This window comes from Tamandua tetradactyla, chromosome 12, assembly GCF_023851605.1.
Source record: "Tamandua tetradactyla isolate mTamTet1 chromosome 12, mTamTet1.pri, whole genome shotgun sequence".
NCBI classification, from domain to species: Eukaryota; Metazoa; Chordata; class Mammalia; order Pilosa; family Myrmecophagidae; genus Tamandua; species Tamandua tetradactyla.
In genome coordinates, this window is record NC_135338.1 from 66274018 (window position 1) to 66292169 (window position 18152).

General features: G+C 61.2%; 1 protein-coding gene across 1 annotated transcript in view; it reads left to right on the plus strand.

Moving 5' to 3' along the window:
- CSPG4 (chondroitin sulfate proteoglycan 4) overlaps window positions 1-18152 on the plus strand; it is a 36958-nt gene that overhangs the window by 11394 nt on the left and 7412 nt on the right. The window contains exons 2-8 of the mRNA XM_077123694.1: window positions 7461-7624; window positions 9041-12577; window positions 13863-14345; window positions 14626-14802; window positions 16342-16540; window positions 16652-16780; window positions 16920-17086. Coding sequence (XP_076979809.1) covers window positions 7461-7624; window positions 9041-12577; window positions 13863-14345; window positions 14626-14802; window positions 16342-16540; window positions 16652-16780; window positions 16920-17086 — 4856 coding nt within the window. The remainder of the gene's footprint in view (window positions 1-7460; window positions 7625-9040; window positions 12578-13862; window positions 14346-14625; window positions 14803-16341; window positions 16541-16651; window positions 16781-16919; window positions 17087-18152) is intronic.

Below are 18152 nucleotides of genomic sequence, written 5' to 3' on the forward strand. Positions count from 1 at the left end.
CCGCCAGACCCCCTACCCAAGCCTGGGCCCATTGAGGGGAAGCGTCCCCATGCCCTATAAGGCCAAGAAAGCCAGGGGACGGGGGATAAGGAAATGGTCTGGAAATCCACCCGCTCCCTGTACAGAAGGAAAATTATAAGGTAGGGAAAAGCCTCTTGGCATTGCTCCCCACCGCGCAGCCCCACCCTCGACGCCTCGGGCCTGGGGAGCAGTAGGCCTGCCACAAAGACTTCATTGAGTGCCCGTCTCCTCCGCCTCCCAGCCCTCCAGCCTGGGTGGACGCTGCGGGCTGCTTCTTCCAGCAAAACCTCTCATTTTCCCTCCCATTTCCTCTGTGCCCCACGTGGCCCCAGGGTCGGGACACGTGGCTGGGAGCCCTGGACACCCGCCCTGCCCCAGTCAGGGTCTGTGGACCAAGCTTAGCATCTCCTACCGTGCCTGCCCCTGCTTCCTCTGCAGGATTAACTGGATTCCCGAGAGGGTCCCTAACTTGGGAGCTCCCCCTAATATGTGCCCCTCAGCAGGGGTGGCCTCAGTTAGAGGACCAGTGGCGAGGCCAGTGACCAGGGTCAGGCCTTAGCTAGCAGCTGAGAAGATGTTTTTCTGCCCCAGCCTCCTTGGCCTTACAAGGGGACAGAAAGCTAACCGAACAGAAGGTCGAGTGCCCTGAGTGGGAGACACGTGGCTCAATAGTCCTGGTGGCAAGAAGGGCTGGGGCCACCCTGACCCCCAGTCCAGCTGCCTGTGAATCCCACGGGGCCGGCGTTCCAGCCCTGGAGAACCCTCTGCTGGGGTACCGCATTGTCTCCTGAGAGAGGTGGCTACTCTCACAAGGGCTGTGAGATTTAAAGTCATCCACTGTTCGCATGGCGGCAGCCACTGAACCCCCGGGATAGCCTGGTTCTGGAGTCCCAGGCTGCACTTAGCGAGGTAGGCTAGCTAAGGAGCGGGCAGTCCTGTGGGGTCTGCAGGTGTTGGGAGCATCTCCCCTGTGGCCAGCCCTGCGAGGGAGGGGCGGGCACCTAGCCTTTGCTTGCATGACCCCAGTGTCACTGCTGGACGGGTGATATTGGCCCTTTGGTCTGAGCTAAGTCTGTCACCTGTAACCTTCCCCCTTGTGGCTGGGCTCAACCCTGTGGGGCTGGCCATCCACTGACTTGTCCATTCAGCTAGTGTGTGTTGAGAGTCGACTGTAGTTGGTGCTTCTGTGAGGCAGACACCCGGAGCCCACGATCCCCCAGAGGAGACACACACACACAGAGGCCACAGGCAATCACACGGCAGCCTGGTGGGTGCTTCGCTGCCGAGGGTGGGAGTGGGGCTGGAAAGTGGTATGCGAGGTGAGAGAGCCGTGAGGCGTTGGGTGGAATGAGCTGAGCAGAGCTCCAGGCGGAGGAAACGGTGCATGGAAAAGCCTGGGGGCTGGTGAGCACAGCTCGTGTGGGTGATGGAGCTTATGGGGAGCGTGGGGTGGGGGCGTGGGTGGGGGCGTGGGTGGGCCAGGGCCTTCCGTGGGCTCAAGAGCGAGCCCCTGAAACGTTTAAGCAGAGTGACCCCTTCAGCTGTTGCCCTGGACGTCCCTTCTGAGTGCTGTGGCGGGGGGGAGGGAAGGAGGATTGGAGCTTGGGGACCAGTGGTGCTGGCCTGGAGACTCAGGGTGTCTGTGGGGAAAGGTGGCCACCCCTGAGGGGTGATAAGAAGGGAGGGACAGCCGTTCTTGGTGTCAGGCTGGCGCTGGGAAGGGGAGGAAGTCGGAGACTGGCAGACAACACTCGGGTTCTGGCTTATGCAAGACCAGTGGGTGGGCGGGAGTGCCCCCCGCTGAGCACCCAGGACAGCGTCTCCCTTGCTGGGGAGGGGGCTTCTTGTTATGGTCATGTCTGGACCCAGACTGTGGGCCCCACACACTGTATCCCCCCTGGCCCCACACTCACTCGGACATATCGTGTGTGTGACACTGACCCCCACTCCCACCCCACCCCCACACTCCCGGGCACACACTCATCTACACCCTGCCCTCCAGATGCCTGCAGAGGTCTGGGTGGGGGGCGTCTCCTATAAGCAATTGCCTTGCTTTCCCATTTCTAAAACAGGCAGGGGGGGTGGACAGAGATTTAACCCCCTAGGCCCTGGAAGCTGTAGCTCTGGTGTTAAATCAGAGAGACCTTCCCACCCCAGCCCAGCCTCCCCGGAGGTGCCCTGGCCCAGGGGCAGGACACTGGTGAAGAGAAAGGGAGCCCTTGGGTGTATGAAAGAGGAAAATGGCCTGAGGTCTGTAGGGTCTGGGTGGCCTCAGGTAGGCCAGGCTGCTGGGGTGGCCACCTGGCCCATCTATGCTCTCACCCAGGGCCGGCATCCAGCCCCAGGTGGGCCACCCCACCCCCCCACCCCCACGAGGGGAGCAGAGCATCCCTGCGTCTGCCCTCCCAGAACGCTGCTCCCCAACCCCCCTCAGACTCCCTCAGGGGGACTCGCCCAGCTTCGCCCTGCCTGCCCAGACCTGGAGCTAGGATCGGCCACCCCTGGTGCCAAACCCTAAGGGGCTGTGGTAGAGGAGCCGACCTGGCAGCAGAGCAGGGCCCCCTCCCCTCCCCAGATGGCTGGCTGGGCGCTCACCCCTCCCTCACGCCTGTCCACAGCAGCAGGTTTGCTGCCAACATCCTGCCTCGTCTGGCTCCCTGGGTTTTTCTTCCTCCATCTCCTTCTGAGGTCTTGGTCTGTATCACCTGGTGCAGGTTTTGTGGAGGAGGGGGGTTTGTTTCTTAATATCTTTCTCAGATTTTATGTCTCTCTCTCTGGTTGACTTTCTTTTTAACCCCATCTCTGCATTATTATATTTGTGGTTGAATGAGTGGATGGATGGATGGATGGATGGATGGATGGATGGATGGATGGATGGATGGATGGATGGATGGATGGATGGATGGATTGGATGGATTGGATGGATTGGATGGATGGATGGATGGATGGATGGATGGATGGATGGATGGATGGAAAGGGGCTCCCTTTCTCTCCCCACCTACCTCTCACCTCCTGCTCATCTCAGCAGCACTGGGTGTACCTCCCCCACACCCGGGTCTCCCAACCTGGCCCTCACTCGTGGGTTTGGACACTCCTCACTGGCCATCCACCCGGTGCATTTAGGCTTCCAGACTTTCTCCCTTATAAAGTCAGGCGGCAGCAGACACCCAGGAATGCTGCCGCTGCCCATGACGCATACCGGCTGCGGGCCGCCTGGCTGCCCCCAGGCAACCAAGAATGTGGTGGGAGCCGGGCACACAGGGACGGATTGCCCGGGAGTGGGGTGGGGTGGGATGGGGAGTGCCTTGCCGGTGGACTCAGACAGGTGGCAGAGGCGGGAGTGGCAGCCTCTCTTTCTCCTTTACTCCATCAAGTCGCTGCTCCTCTGAAGCCTCAGTTCGTTCTATCTGGAAGCTGAGAATCCTGCTCGAGGCTTGGGCTGCAGAGAATTTTGAGACTGTGCCTGGCTGTCCAGACTGTCCTAGGGCCAGGAGTGATGCTCCCAGGAACATCTTAAATGGGGCAGAGGGGAAGGGGAGAAGAACAAGGACAAATAGGAAGACAGGGACAAGGAAAAATAGAGGCAAGTTCGGGTAGTAGCAGTAGTGGAGAGACAAGGACCGAGAGGTGGTCTGGCTAGCCCCTGGGTGTTCTGAGGACTCAGAAGGTTCAGAGTCTGCACCAGCCCCACCCCCACCCCTCATATTGGAAAAGGCACCTATGCTTGAGACCTGCCTCTGGCCAGGTGTGGGATACTTGCTAGGCAGAGCTGCTCACGGCAGAGTGACCCCTTTCACCAAGAACTTGCTGACGAGCAGAGGACCAAGTGTCATCATGGACATAAGCCACATGTTTAGGTCTTGCAGGCAGGTCCCCATTCATGCATGCCCTCGGTGCCCCCAGGGAGCCAGGAGATGGCAGCACCACTGGTGGCATTGCTAGGGGACTTGCTGGAGGACCTTGGCCGCAGCCCCACCCTCCCTGGGCCCATCTCCCCATCTGAGAACAGGATTGACGGGGAAGGACACAGGCTCTTTCTGTGCCCCCAGCCCTAGGTCTCAGGAAGCCACCCCACCCTGGGGCCCAGACAGCAGCGCCCTGTTCCCTGTTCATGGGCAGGAAGGGTGGAAAGCTGTAAGGACTTCTCCACCTTCAGCAAACTTCTCAGATGGGCACTGGGAACAAGGGGCAGGAACCCTGCAAGAACACATGGGTCCTTTCATGGAGCCAGGCCCAGCCGAGGAGCGGCAGGCAAGCACCGAGGGCAGGACAGGCCTGGGCACAATTGCAGCTCTGTCCTGGCAGCTCCCGGCCCACACGCGTGCATGCACACAAAAATACACAGCCTTAAGCAAACCCAAAACGTACCCACCAGCCACCCACATACTTGCACACTTGCAAATACCCATAGACACAGCCCTATACACTCACCTACGTACCTTCTTCTAGACAGAGAAACCCATGCGAGTTGGCATTCTTCTTGCCCCCCCCACTTGTACCCCAGACCATTTGGGGCATCCTGCTCCCCCCATGCTGAAGACTGAGCACCACCTGGGCAGCCCCCACCATTGACCCTCTGCATGTCCATATTTGGGAGCTGAATCCCTGACCTGGAAAGGACCAGGACTAATCCCCATAGACATGAGGAGGAGGAGGTGGGAAAAGAGTGCCCATTTTACAGAATGGTGACACTGAGGCCTGACCTGGGCCCCTTCCCCTGCTCCAGATGGTAGCCCACACAGCTGCTGCAAGCCTGGCCTGACAGTTTGGTAAATCATGATCTTCCTTTTCCTGGAGAGTCCAGGGCGGGGTCCCAGCTCCCCTCTCCCAAATCAGGCCACTAAGCCTGGCTTGGCCGTGCTACTTTTCCTTCTACTCCACTGCTTTCAAGGCTCCAGGACATGAAGGAGTAGAGCTGTCCCTTCCCCATCCAAGGAGGACCTGTGCACCCCTGCCAGCCTCTCGCTCTGCCTTGCTGCCCCTCACTGAGACTGCCTTTTCCTCTTCCTCTCTGTTCTTCTGTATCACCCTCACCTCCTCTAGGAAGCCCTCTGGGATTGACTCCTGCCTCATTCCTACTTTCTCCTGTCCCTTCTCTCCAGCTATCCCCCCCAGAACAGGGATTTGGGTTCCTGTAACTGCAGCCCATCAGACACAAGTAAGAGAGTCAGAAGGAGGTGGAGGGGTAGCACTGTCAGAGTTTCCAAAGCCCTGGCCAGGGAAGCCTCAGAAGCCTCTACTGGGGTGAGGGTGCTGCCTGGTCTGCACGCTCTCAGAAGTACAAGGCAGCCTGTGTGAGCCCTTCTCGCCCGGCCCCACAGGAAACAGCAGGACCCAACCCCTCAATGGGCCCATTCAGACCCCAGCTCTCTGGAAAGTACCTCTGCTTCCTGCCACCCTCCCACTCTGGTTTTGTGAACCAGACCAAACAGTTTGCTACTCTCCCCTGCCAGGAGGGGCCTGGAGGCAGGTAGTTCAGTGGTTAGGGCCAGCCATCCATTTCAGTTCCTGTCTGGTCAGACCCCTGCCCTTGGCTGTGCCCCACCAGGTTTATATACACTGTTGGTGCAAGGGAGTGTGGATGGTGGGTGAAGTCAGTCCTGCACAGGGGAGGGGGATGTGCCCTCCTCCTTCCCCGTGGGCGGGAGGAGAGTGAAAGTTTTAACAACAGTCTGTTTTGGGAGAACAGGGTGCCTTGATTTGCTGTGTTTTCCTTTGTATGGTGAAATACTCCCACCGCAGGCAATGTCACCTGGCTCACAAAATTCTTGAGCTTTTAATAGTCAGCTCTTGCAATAGTCATGAGCCGCTGTGAAGCAACTCCAGCCCACCACGGGAGGGGGGGGGGTCCACCCTGCAGGGGCCGCGCCCCACCTTCCGTGCTGAGGCAGCCCTGGGTTTAGTGTGCTGTGCATCCATGCAGGTAAGGTGCCCCTGCCTGTGCCCGCTGCCCGCCGGTTCCCTGGCCTGTCCCTCACTGGCACCGAGGGTGCTGGGCCTGTTGGTCTGGACCCACCCGAGATGGTTTTGCAGTTCTCATTTGATTCCTTTAGCTTCCCAGACAAGTTTCTGACGCTGCCAGCAAGTGCTGACAAGCGGAGATAACTAGAGAGGATTTCAACTCTGCCCAGGGAGAAAAGCATTATCTTTCTTGAACATCCTTCCCAGTAGTGTTTGCTGCCCTCAGGGCATACGAGTCTCAGCTGCTGCTTCCTCAAGGTGGAGGTTGGCCGGCTAGGGTGGGCCAGGAACCAGGCGAACGTGGCTCACCCCCACCAAAGCCAAGGCCATTATGAATCACCCTTTTAACCCCTTCCTGTCTTCCTCCCAGCTCTGGACCTCTGTGGGGCAGAATCAGAGTTGTATTCCTCTGCAGAAGGAATGGACCAGCAGCAAGTTGGAGAATAAGGAAGGCTACTTTTGGGAAACTGCCTCGAGGAGGTCGCAGCTGAAAAGGAGCTCAGTGTGGGGCCAAAGGGGCCTTCACAGTGATCACTGGCCCTGGGCACCCGAAATAGACCCCTGCTCCCTGAGAAGCTTTCTCTGGTCTGCCCAGCAGACACTCAGCCCCTCCCAGGCCCTGTCTTCACCCTTAGGTCCTGAGGGAAGCAAGGGCTCCGCTATTCTCATCCTTGGCATCCTTGGAAACAGTGGGGCTGGATCTGACCACTCATGGGGGTGACTGATAGCTCAACGGCAGGAAGCAGCTGAGGCCAACGGAGGAACTTTTGGCCTATTCTGGGTCCAGCGCGATGCATGGGCTCCACCTAGCCTCGGAGCCTTTCTCCTCACAGGTTTAGGCCAAAAAGCTGCCACCCTCACACCCGAGGGCAGCTGGGAGCATAGCCTGGAGAGAAGTGGGCATGGGTGGACTGTCCGTCTCAGCACAACCACTGGGCATCAGCCATGGCTCCAGCCAGCTCCTTGCAGTGGGCGTGGGGTGGGAAGAATTGCTCAGGAGCCAAGTGTCAGTGCAGTTAGGAGAAAAAATTTGAGGAGGACTCAAATTTTCAGGTGGGGATGGTTCTCTTGGAGCTCGATTCCTGGGGATATGACCACCAGGCCAGGTGGTCAGGCCAGTAATAGTTTGCTTTGGGCCAGGGAGGTGCCAGACACAGGATGGCCATTCCACTGGGGCCCAGGGAAGGAGAGCCAGAGAGGGCAGAGGAAAATCCCAGAGGGAGACCTGAGTTTCTGCGGATTGCTGGGTATTGGTCACCTTCTGAGCCAAGCACTGGGGTGGACGTAAAGCGAGGCTGAGCCTTCTGGGGCCAAAACCAAGAAGGTACATGGGCCTGGCTGATCTGCTGGGGCAGCCCCACCCAGGAGAACCATGAAGGGGGGGCAGCATCGAACCCCCTGTCTGCGGCTGCCCGTCCATCTCCGAGGCATCGGCCCACCCTCAGGGAGCCTTGACCACAGCTCCCTGTCTCACACAGCCTCCTTCTTCGGTGGGAGCCATCTGGAGGTGCCTGTGGCCACAACCCTGACCGACTTCGACCTCCGGCTGCAGTTTTCCACAGCCCAGCCCGAAGCTCTCCTCCTCTTGGCAGCAGGCCCAGCTGACCATCTCCTGCTGCAGCTTTTGTCTGGACGCCTGCAGGTCAGTGACATTCCTCCAGGATCAAGAGCAGCTCCTCTTCTCTAGCTGTGAGCGGCCCCCGCCACAAGTCCTCACCTGCGAAATGGACAACACTAGCATCCCAGAGAGTGAATCCTCATGAATTGGCTCTGTCCTCTCGTGCTCTTCAATCTCATTTCTCACCACAGCCCTGGCTGGCCCCTTGTGCTCTGACCGCACTGAGCTGCTTTCAGTGCCCTTGGCATTTTGGAGTCTCTTCTCCTCTGCTTACTCACTCCCTCTGCCTGGCGTGTGCCTCATGCATTCCCTCCACCTGTCTAGCCCCAGCCTGTTCTGAAGTCTCAGCAAAGTGAGTGTGTCCTCCGCTCAACTGGACTGGGCTCCTCTCCTGGGCTCCACCCCCACCCCGCACATTCACCCAGGATTGCCGTTATCTCTCGATGATGGTGACAGTACCTGTACAGCCACAGCTTCCTTATTTTTCCATTTCTCGTTCAAGTCACCACAAGCTTTGTTAGCAAGGAGTCTTCCAGTTCCCTCCTGAGGCTTATCCCTAACCATGGAGAGTTTGAGAACTTTGGCATCTCCCCTGACCCAAATTTGGGGGTCCCGTCTGCTTCCACTCCCCAGTGGAGATAGGACGGTAACCCAATCGTCTGCTGCTGCCATTGCTTCTCTCTGCCACGAGGGGTCGCTGTTGGAGGCTTGCCTGGGGACAGCCGGCACTGCTGCTGTTCCACGGCAGGTACAGCGAGGTCCCACCCTTAGGAGAGCGGCGGCACGCACGGACCCCAAGCTCACAGCGCTCAGTGCTCTGCCCTTTCAGTCCCCATACTGCCACCTCCCAGGCTACCATCCAGCTGTGGGAGCATCACAGCAGAGCCACTGTCTTGGAGAGAGAACATCTCTCTTCTCTCCCCAGTGATCCATCCCTTCCCAGGTCAGGAAGCTTTTCTCTATTAAGCCTTCAAAACACAAATATCTGATTGGACTCCCCATCCCCAAACAGGGGACCTGGCTGCCCTCAGTGACCCCAGGGTGCTGTGGCTGCTCGGGAAGACACATCAGGGCATTACCAGGGGTGGAATCTTCTGGATTCTAAGGTGATTTTCTAGCACCTCTGACCCAAGGAAATAGGAGAAGAATAAGAAGCTGTCAAGTTGAACCTCCAAGAGGGCATTTTGCTAAATGTCAGTTCCCTGTGGTCAGGGGCCACATCTCATTCACATCAGGGCCCTCAGAGCCCGTCCAGGCACATGGTTGGTTTGGTGAGTGTCATGGGGGTGGCAGGAGGGAGAAAGGGGTGCCCTGGGAAGCCCTGGACCTAGGGCATCTGCTCTGGGGATCCCTAGCATAGGAGATCCCCTGTGCTTTTGTGAAGCAAGTGATGGCTTCAAGGTGCTGACCCCACCCCTTACTCCCCGTCTCTCTCTCCAGGTCAGACTTGTCCTGGGCAGGGAGGAGCTGAGGCTGCAGACGCCAGCAGAGACTCCGCTGAGTGACTCCTTCCCCCACGCTGTGGCGCTCACCGTGGCGGACAGCTGGGCCATGCTGTCAGTTGACGGGCTCCTCAATGCCTCAGCCCCAGCGCCAGGAGCCCCCCTGGAGGTCCCCTATGGGCTCTTTGTGGGGGGTACTGGAAGCCTGGGACTGCCCTACCTGAGGGGAGCCAGCCGACCCCTGAGGGGCTGCCTCCACGCCGCCACCCTCAATGGCCGCAACCTCCTCCGGCCACTGACGCCGGACGTGCCTGAGGGCTGTGCGGAAGAGTTTTCAGCCGGTGACGACGTGGCCCTGGGTTTCTCTGGGCCCCACTCACTGGCCGCCTTCCCTGCCTGGGGCACTCGGGACGAGGGCACCCTGGAGTTCACGCTCACCACGAGGAACCGGCAGGCGCCCCTGGCCTTCCAGGCCGGAGGCCGGCGTGGGGACTTCGTCTACGTGGACATATTTGAGGGCCACCTGCGGGCCGTGGTGGAGAAGGGCCAGGGCACGGTGCTGCTGCACAACAGCGTGCCCGTGGCCGACGGGCAGCCCCACGAGGTCAGCATCCACGTGGACGCCCACAGGCTAGAAATCTCCGTGGACCAGTACCCCACGCGCACTTCCAACCGGGGGGTCCTCAGCTACCTGGAGCCGCGTGGCAGTCTCCTCCTCGGGGGCCTGGACGCCGAGGCCTCCCGCCACCTCCTGGACCACCGCCTCGGCCTGGCGCCCGGGGCCGCCAACGCGTCCCTGCTGGGCTGCATGGAGGACCTTGGCGTCAATGGCCAGAGGCGGGGACTGCGGGACGCTGTGCTGACGCGCGACATGGCAGCCGGCTGCAGGCTGGAGGAAGACGAGTATGAGGAGGAGGGCTATGGCCCGGACGAGGCGTTCTCCACCCTGGCGCCCGAGGCCTGGCCGGCCCTGGAGCTGCCTGAGCCCTGCGTGCCTGAACCCGGGCTGCCTCCCGTCTTTGCCAACTTCACCCAACTGCTGACCATCAGCCCCCTGGTGGTGGCCGAGGGCGGCACGGTCTGGCTTGAGTGGCGGCACGTGCAGCCCACACTGGACCTGAGCGAGGCTGAGCTGCGCAAATCCCAGCTGCTGTTCAGCGTGAGCCGCGGGGCGCGCCATGGCGAGCTGGAGCTGGACGTCCCGGGCGCCCAGGCGCGGAAAATGTTCACCCTCCTGGATGTGGTGAACCGCAAGGCCCGCTTCGTCCACGACGGCTCGGAGGACACCTCGGACCAGTTGCTGCTGGAGGTGTCGGTGACGGCCCGGGGGCCCATGCCCTCATGCCTGCGCAGGGGCCAGACTTACCTCCTGCCCATCCAGGTGAACCCGGTCAACGACCCGCCCCGCGTCATCTTCCCGCACGGCAGCCTCATGGTGATCCTGGAGCACACGCAGAAGCCGCTGGGGCCCGACCTCTTCCAGGCTTACGACCCAGACACCGCCTGCGAGGGCCTCACCTTCCAGCTCCTTGGCGCCCCCTCTGGCGCCCGCGTGGAGCGCCGAGACCAGCCCGGGGAGCCGGTAGCCGAGTTCTCCTGCCGGGAGCTGGAGGCTGGCGACCTTGTCTACGTCCACCGCGGCGACCCCACTCAGGACCTCACCTTCCGGGTCAGCGACGGGCTGCAGGCCAGCCCCCCGGCCACGCTGAAGGTGGTGGCCGTCCGGCCAGCCATCCAGGTCCGCCATAACACAGGGCTCCACGTGGCCCAGGGCTCCGCCGCTCCCATCTTGCCCGCCAACCTTTCGGTGGAGACCAACGCCGTGGGACAGGATGTGAGCGTGCTGTTCCGCGTCTCTGGAGCCCTGCAGTTCGGGGAGCTGCAGAGGCAGGGGGCAGGCGGGCCAGAGGGCGCCGAGTGGTGGCCCGTGCAGGCCTTCCACCAGCGGGACGTGGAGCAGGGCCGCGTGAGGTTCCTGAGCACTGACTCACGGCATCGCGCCCAGGACACCGTGGAGAACCTGACCCTAGAGGTGCAGGTGGGCCAGGAGACCCTGAGCAACCTCTCCTTCCCAGTGACTATCCAGAGAGCCATGGTCTGGATGCTGCGGCTGGAGCCTCTGCGCACGCAGAACACCCAGCAGGAGGCCCTCACCACGGCACACCTGGAGGCCACCCTGGAGGAGGCAGGCTCAAGCCCCACCACCTTCCACTATGAGGTGGTTCAGGCCCCCAGGAAGGGCAATCTTCAGCTACAAGGCACGCGGTTGTCGGACAGCCAGGCCTTCACCCAGGATGACCTGCAGGCCGGCCGGGTGACCTACGGGGCCACAGCACGTGCCTCGGAGGCCACGGAGGATGCCTTCCGCTTCCGTGTCACAGCTCCTCCGCACTTCTCCCCACTCTACACCTTCCCCATCCACATCGGCGGTGACCCTGATGCTCCTGTCCTCACCAACATCCTCCTCTCAGTGCCCGAGGGCGGTGAGGGCGTCATCTCCGCTGATCACCTCTTTGTCAAGAGTCTCAACAGTGCCAGCTACCTCTATGAGGTCATGGAGCGGCCCCGCCACGGGAGGCTGGCGTGGCGGGGGGCACGGGACAAGACCACCATGGTAACGTCCTTCACCAACGAAGACCTGCTCGACGGCCGGCTGGTCTACCAGCACGACGGCTCCGAGACCACGGAAGATGACATCCCATTTGTGGCTACCCGCCAGGGCGAGGGCAGCGGGAGCACGGCCTGGGAGGAGGTGCGCGGCGTCTTCCGCTTGGCCGTCCAGCCCGTGAATGACCACGCCCCCGTGCAGACAATCAGCCGCGTCTTCCACGTGGTCCGGGGCGGGCAGCGGCTGCTGACGACCGACGACGTGGCCTTCAGCGATGCCGACTCGGGCTTTGCTGATGAGCAGTTGGTGCTGACCCGCAAGGATCTGCTGTTCGGCAGCATCGTGGCTGTGGACGAGCCCGCGCGGCCCATCTACCGCTTCACCCAGGAGGACCTCAGGAGGCGGCGGGTCCTGTTCGTGCACTCGGGGGCCGACCGTGGCTGGATCCAGCTGCAGGTGTCCGACGGGCAGCACCAGGCCGCCGCGCTGCTGGAGGTGCAGGCCTCGGAGCCCTACCTCCGCGTGGCCAACGGCTCCAGCCTCACGGTTCCTCAGGGGGGCCAGGGCACCATCGACGCAGATGTGCTCCACCTGGACACCAACATGGACATCCGCAGCGGGGACGAGGTCAGCTACCATGTCACAGCCGGCCCACGCTGGGGGCAACTGCTTCGGGCTGGGCAACCGGCCACAGTCTTCTCCCAGCAGGACCTAGTGGACGGGGCCATTCACTACAGCCACAACGGCAGCCTCAGTCCCCGCGACACCCTGGCCTTCTCTGTGGAGGCGGGGCCCGTGCATACGGATGCCACCCTACAAGTGACCATTGCCCTCGAGGGCCCACTGGCCCCACTGCGTCTGGTCCAGCACAAGAAGGTCTTTGTCTTCCAGGGGGAGGCAGCTGAGATCAGAAGGGAACACCTGGAGGTAGGGGGCTGGGGGGAGGTATGATGAGCAGGGGTATACACGTGCATGCTTGCATATTTGGGGCTGTGACTGCAGTTGCTCCTGGAACAGGTGTGTGTACATGTTTGAATATGCACTTATACATATGCATGGAGTATGCCAAGGGTTTCTGGGGAGTTTGTACACCTGCCCATGAGTTGTGTGTGATTCCGTGTATCCTGTGCACACATGTACAAGCTGTGACTAAGCATGCAGATTCCAGGGCCCACCCAGTTACATGGAATCTCTTAAGGGGAGCCTAACAATCTGTATTCTAATAAGTCCCTGGAGGATTGTCATGGGCATGGAGCTTTGAGGATTGCTGGCCATGGAGACTGGCGTGGGTGTTCCCCCACCTCCAATCCTCAGCTCTTTTCCCAGACCCCAGACAGGGTCCAAGAGGGTCCTGCAAGGACTGCTGACCACCCAGGAACCGTCCAGCAGGCCCACTGACTTGCCGTGTGACCACGTGCTAGCCCCTTGTCCTCTGTGGGACTTATTCTCCTCCACTATCAGTTTCTGAGGCCCATTGGATTCTGGCTGGCTGGACCCTTGGGACTTTCTGAGATCGGCAGCATTTGAGCAAGGCTTCGAAGAGTCTGGGGTGTTGGTAGCAGAGGGTGGGGGTGGGGGGGAGGAGGCAGGTGTTACAGGCAGAGAGAACACTAGTCTAGGCAAAGACTAAGAACCAGGGATGGGGCTGCTGTGAAGCCTTCTGTGGCCGGGTCCCCGTGTGGGGGAGTGCTTGGCTAGACCCAGGTCTGCAAACTCCATTGGCCTTATCACGTAGGAGTGTGTGCCTCTGACGGGGGAGGGGCTCTCGTTGGTAAGGGCTGGCAACAGCAGGGGTCTCCAGGCAAACCAGCCGCAGGGTTGGAGACTCCTTAGCCCGAGCAGAGGCGGCATTTGCATGTGTGAATGTCTGCACGCATGGGTACGTGTGGCATGCGGGTGTGCGTCTGTGCACATGTCAGCGTGTGGTGAGATCGTCTCTGGGTCTGAGGATGTGTGTGTGTGTCTCTCCGAGGCTGTGACCACGTGGCACTGTTGGAGGGGTGGGGGTGATACATGAACATGTGTGGTGCCTCTGACCAGCTGGGGGGAAGTGGGGGCACAGGGGTACCTGTCTGTGTCTAAATGAGAAGTGGTGCTGGTGCCCTGAGCACTCCCTGGGGTGGGGGTGGGGGGTGGTTTCGGGTGGTGGGAAGGCTACCTAGGGCCTCCCTCCATGAGCCCCCACGAGTCTCTGTGCCCCTCTCTTGACCAGGCAGCCCAGGAGGCGGTGCCACCAGCAGACATTGTGTTCTCAGTGAAGACCCCGCCGAGCGCTGGCTACCTGGTGACTGTGTCCCACGGCGCCTTGGTGGGCGAGGCCCCCAGGATGAACCCCGTGCAGAGCTTCTCCCAGGAGGCAGTGGACGCGGGCAGGGTCCTGTACCTGCACTCCCACCCCGAGGCCTGGAGCGATGCCTTCTCCCTGGACGTGGCCTCTGGCCTGGGTGCTCCCCTCGAGGGCATCCGCATGGAGCTGGAGGTGCTGCCCACTGCCATCCCACTGGAGGTGCAGAATTTCAGTGTTCCTGAGGGTGGCGCCCGTACACTGGGCCCCCCGCTGCTCCGGGTCCCCGGCCCCTACTTCCCCACCCTGCCAGGCCTCCACCTGCTGGTCCTGCAGCCGCCCCAACACGGGGCCTTGCGGAGAGAGGAAGGACCTCAGGACGGGACCCTCGGTGCCTTCTCGTGGAGAGAGGTAGGGCCGTCAGGGAGGCCACAGGGGTCCAGCCCAGCTCGGGGGCGGGGTGGGGGAGCCAAGTCTGGGGATGTACAAAGACGAGGCTCACATTTAGGGAGCATCTCTGCCTCAGGCTCTTATTCTCATTTCTTCCTCACAAGCTCTCTGGGAGCTAGAAAGTGTTGTCCCCATTTTCCACCTGTGGAGACTGAGCTCGGAAGGAGCCGGTCTCCTCCCACACCCAAAGGAGAGCAAGAAGGGTGCTGGGCCTGACCACCAGCCCCGGGCCTGCCCGTAGGTGGAAGAGCAGCTGATCCGCTACGAGCACGACGGGAGCGAGACGCTGGCGGACAGCTTCGTCCTGCTGGCCAATGCCTCAGAGACAGACCGCCAGAGCCAGCCCGTGGCCGTTGCCGTCACCATCCTGCCCGTCAACGACCAGCCGCCCATCCTCACCATGAATACAGGCCTGCAGGTGGGAGCAGCCCTGGGACCATCCCATTTCCCCTCTTCGTAAGAGAGCCAGGAACCCCCACTTCCAGAGTATGCTTATGCTTCCCCCGCTCTGCGCCCCTGTTTCCTCCTCCGTAAAACGAGGACACTGCCATATGCCTCACTAGGTTAGCAGGAAGGAAGAGGAGCCGGCGCTCTGAAAATAGAATACACGTGTGAGGCTTTGTTCCTGGACACTTAGAAGTACCTGGGAAGCCTTGTGAATGGCCGTGCTGAGCCCCGCTGCTTCCTAGACTCATCCACAACGGGAGACTTTTTCTCTGGCTCAGGACCAGAACTCCCGAAGGAAGTCATTCCAAACCCTCCACCCCCCTGGGGAGCGGTTAAGCTCCCCACTCCATCCCCAGCAAGCCAGAGCCACAGCTTAGTTCCCACTGTGTCCCCACTCGGCAGAGGTGGAAGTTGAGGCCCAAAGAGGTGCTGGAACTTCTCCATGGTCACGAAAGTAGTCACTGGTGCAACAAAAGGGTGTGGCTTGCCCATGTCCACTCAGCACAGTGGTGGAGGAGGGAGGTGGGGGCAGGGTCAGGGCCTTAACTGCTGGGCTTTGGGGTGTCAGCTCCTGGGTCAGCAGGAGCCATGGAAGTTTCAGAAAAGGACTGACTTGGGCCGTCTCTTGGGAATCGGTGGTGGTATAGGACTTGCCTGTGGGGAGAACCCCAGAGGCGGGGAGGCGGGCACAGAGGTGGGGTGAGGGCCAGGGAATGCCCCAGTACCACAGGCAGGGCATGCTATGCAGCAATGCAGCCAGCAGGTGGCGCCATCCACTAACATTTGCTTCAGGAACCCAGCATTGACGTCCCACCCCATACCTTGTGGCCCTTCTCTACAGCTCTACCGGGGGTCTTACTGGGACTAGTGAGGGAGCCCGGGATTCTCAGGGTGCTCAGCAGGACCCTAGCCCTGGATACAGGATCCTGTCCTGCTGGCGAGTGGGAGGCAGGAAGGCTCTTCTTGCATTCTGAGGATAGAAGGGGCTGCCCCCACCCAGGTGCCCCTCACCCACCTGCTGGGACCCATGACTGTGCTGAAAACACCTCGGCCCTCATCCCAGAGCAGCTTCAGTGCTGCGTGACTCTTGGACTCTCCATGCCGCTCACGCCTTCCCTAAGCCGGCAGGACAGTCTGTTTCTACCTATCCCAGACATGGCAAGAAACATTCCCGCCGTATGCCCAGCCCCTTGCCAGATGCCTTGTGGTGGGGTCCGAGGGAGACCCCAGGCCTCCCAAGAGGGCAGAGCCCAATTAAACAGCACTGTTGGTCCGGGAGGTGGAGGGCGGGGTCTCTGGGGAGCAAGAACTTGGTGAGTGCAAGAGCTGGGGGCTGCTAGGTCCGCCTGAGCTGATCTTGAGGGGCAGGCAGCACTCGGGCGGATGGAGAGGAGGGCGTCTGAGTGGAGCGGAGGGGGCTTTGTGCGGGGGGCTCAGCCTGGCTGGACCCTGGAGGAACCGGGTGGGTGAGCGTGGTGCAGGCGGGACTTTCACAGGCCTTTGTCCTCAGATGTGGGAGGGGACCACTGTGCCCATCCCACCAGAGGCCCTGAGGGGCACAGACATCGACTCGGGCCCAGGGGACCTGGTCTACGCGATCGAGCAGCCCAGCAACGGATGGGTAGCACTGCGGGCAGCCCCGGACTCGGTTGTCCACAGCTTCACACAGGCCCAGCTGGACGGCGGGCTTGTGCTGTTCACACACACAGGTGGGTGCTGGGGGGGCCCCCACCCTGTTCGTGCCGCCCACAAGAAGGTCCTGAGGATGGAGGGGGGAGGGGCCTCAGGCCAGCAGGACCCACTTCCGTCCCTGTCCTCAGGATCCCTGGAGGGAGGCTTCCTCTTCAACCTCTCCGACGGCGAGCACACTTCCCCTGACCATTTCTTCCGCGTGGTGGCCCAGAAGTACCTCTCCCTGGAGGGCAACCGGACACTGACTGTCTGCCCAGGTGGGTCTGCCGAGCCCCGGACATCCCTGCCCTCCCAGTGGGTGGGGGGCAGAGCTGATGGGCAGCTCCGGCCCCTCGGTGGTCAGAGGCCCCCCTGGCCCCCCTGTCAAAGGCTAACATGTCCTTTCACCTCTCACAGGGTCCGTCCAGCCACTCAGCAGCCAGAACCTGAGAGCCAGCGCCAACGCAGACACGGACCCCCGCCATCTGCTCTACCGCGTCGTGCGGGGCCCACGGCTTGGCCAGTTAGTCCATGCCCAGCAGGGAGGCCCTGGGGAGGCCCTGGTGAACTTTACTCAGGCCGAGGTAAGGACCCAGCTCTCTGCAGCCAGCCTCACGTGAGCCCCTGTGCCCATGGTCACCCATGGACGTGTGTACCGAGCTCCAGTGTCATTAGCAGCAGACACTCCCAGGGCCTCCTGCAGCCTCACCCCACAGGCCCAGCCCTCCAGGAGCCACCAGGCTGCTAGGGCAGATGGGGGCTTAGTGGTCTGGAGGGGAGGGAGGAGGGTGCAAGGGCCCGGAGCAGGGATCGGGTCCTGGGGCTCAGCTGCCAGGGCAGTTCTCAGAAGGAAGCCTAGGGACTGGAAATTCACTTTGGGGGGTGGACGTGGGGGAATGCTAGGGACACCCAGTGGCTGGTGAGAGACAGTGCTTAGTGCAGGGGTTTGGATTTGATTTGAAGATGACTGATGGGCCTATGGGCAGAGACGTGAGTCTAGGGCTCAGATCAGGTGCTAGTGAGAAGCAGGGCAGGTCCTAGGAGCAGAGAAGCAGACAGGGGCAGCCAGGTAAGCCAGGACAAGCTGGAAGTGAAGCTGCCATCCATCCTTCACACCCAGCCATGGGAAAGGGCAGGCTGCTTGGCTGCTGGGACCACAGGGCTCTTTGTGCTAACTGCCCCAGTGGGGGCCAATGACCATCATTTAAATTAACCTTCTAAGCCCAGGAGGTGCCTTAAGTCCCAAGACAGCCTCAGTTCTCCCCCAAAGGCAGAGCAGGAGTTATCCCAGGATGGGTCAGAGAGGGCAGATTTCTTCCTCGGGCTCAACTGAGAAGGCAGTGAACTTGACACTCTGACCAACAAGCTACATGGGTGTCCTGACCAGCAGATGGTCGGGTTAGTTCTGGTGGGAACAGGCCTCTGATAGGCCCAGAGCTGGCTATGCCACTCCTCCTCCAGAGTGCTCCAAGGACACTCAGGAGGGACCACCGTGGTCCTTGAGAATGGCAGAAGCCCACCCCTGGGCCCCTTTCCAGCCTCCGCTGCTCCCAGAGGCACCCTCCTCACCCCCATCCAGAGGGCATACTCCCTTTGAGAAATGCTGATAAATGTGATTGCTCAGCAAATGCAGAGCTGAGCCCCCACCCT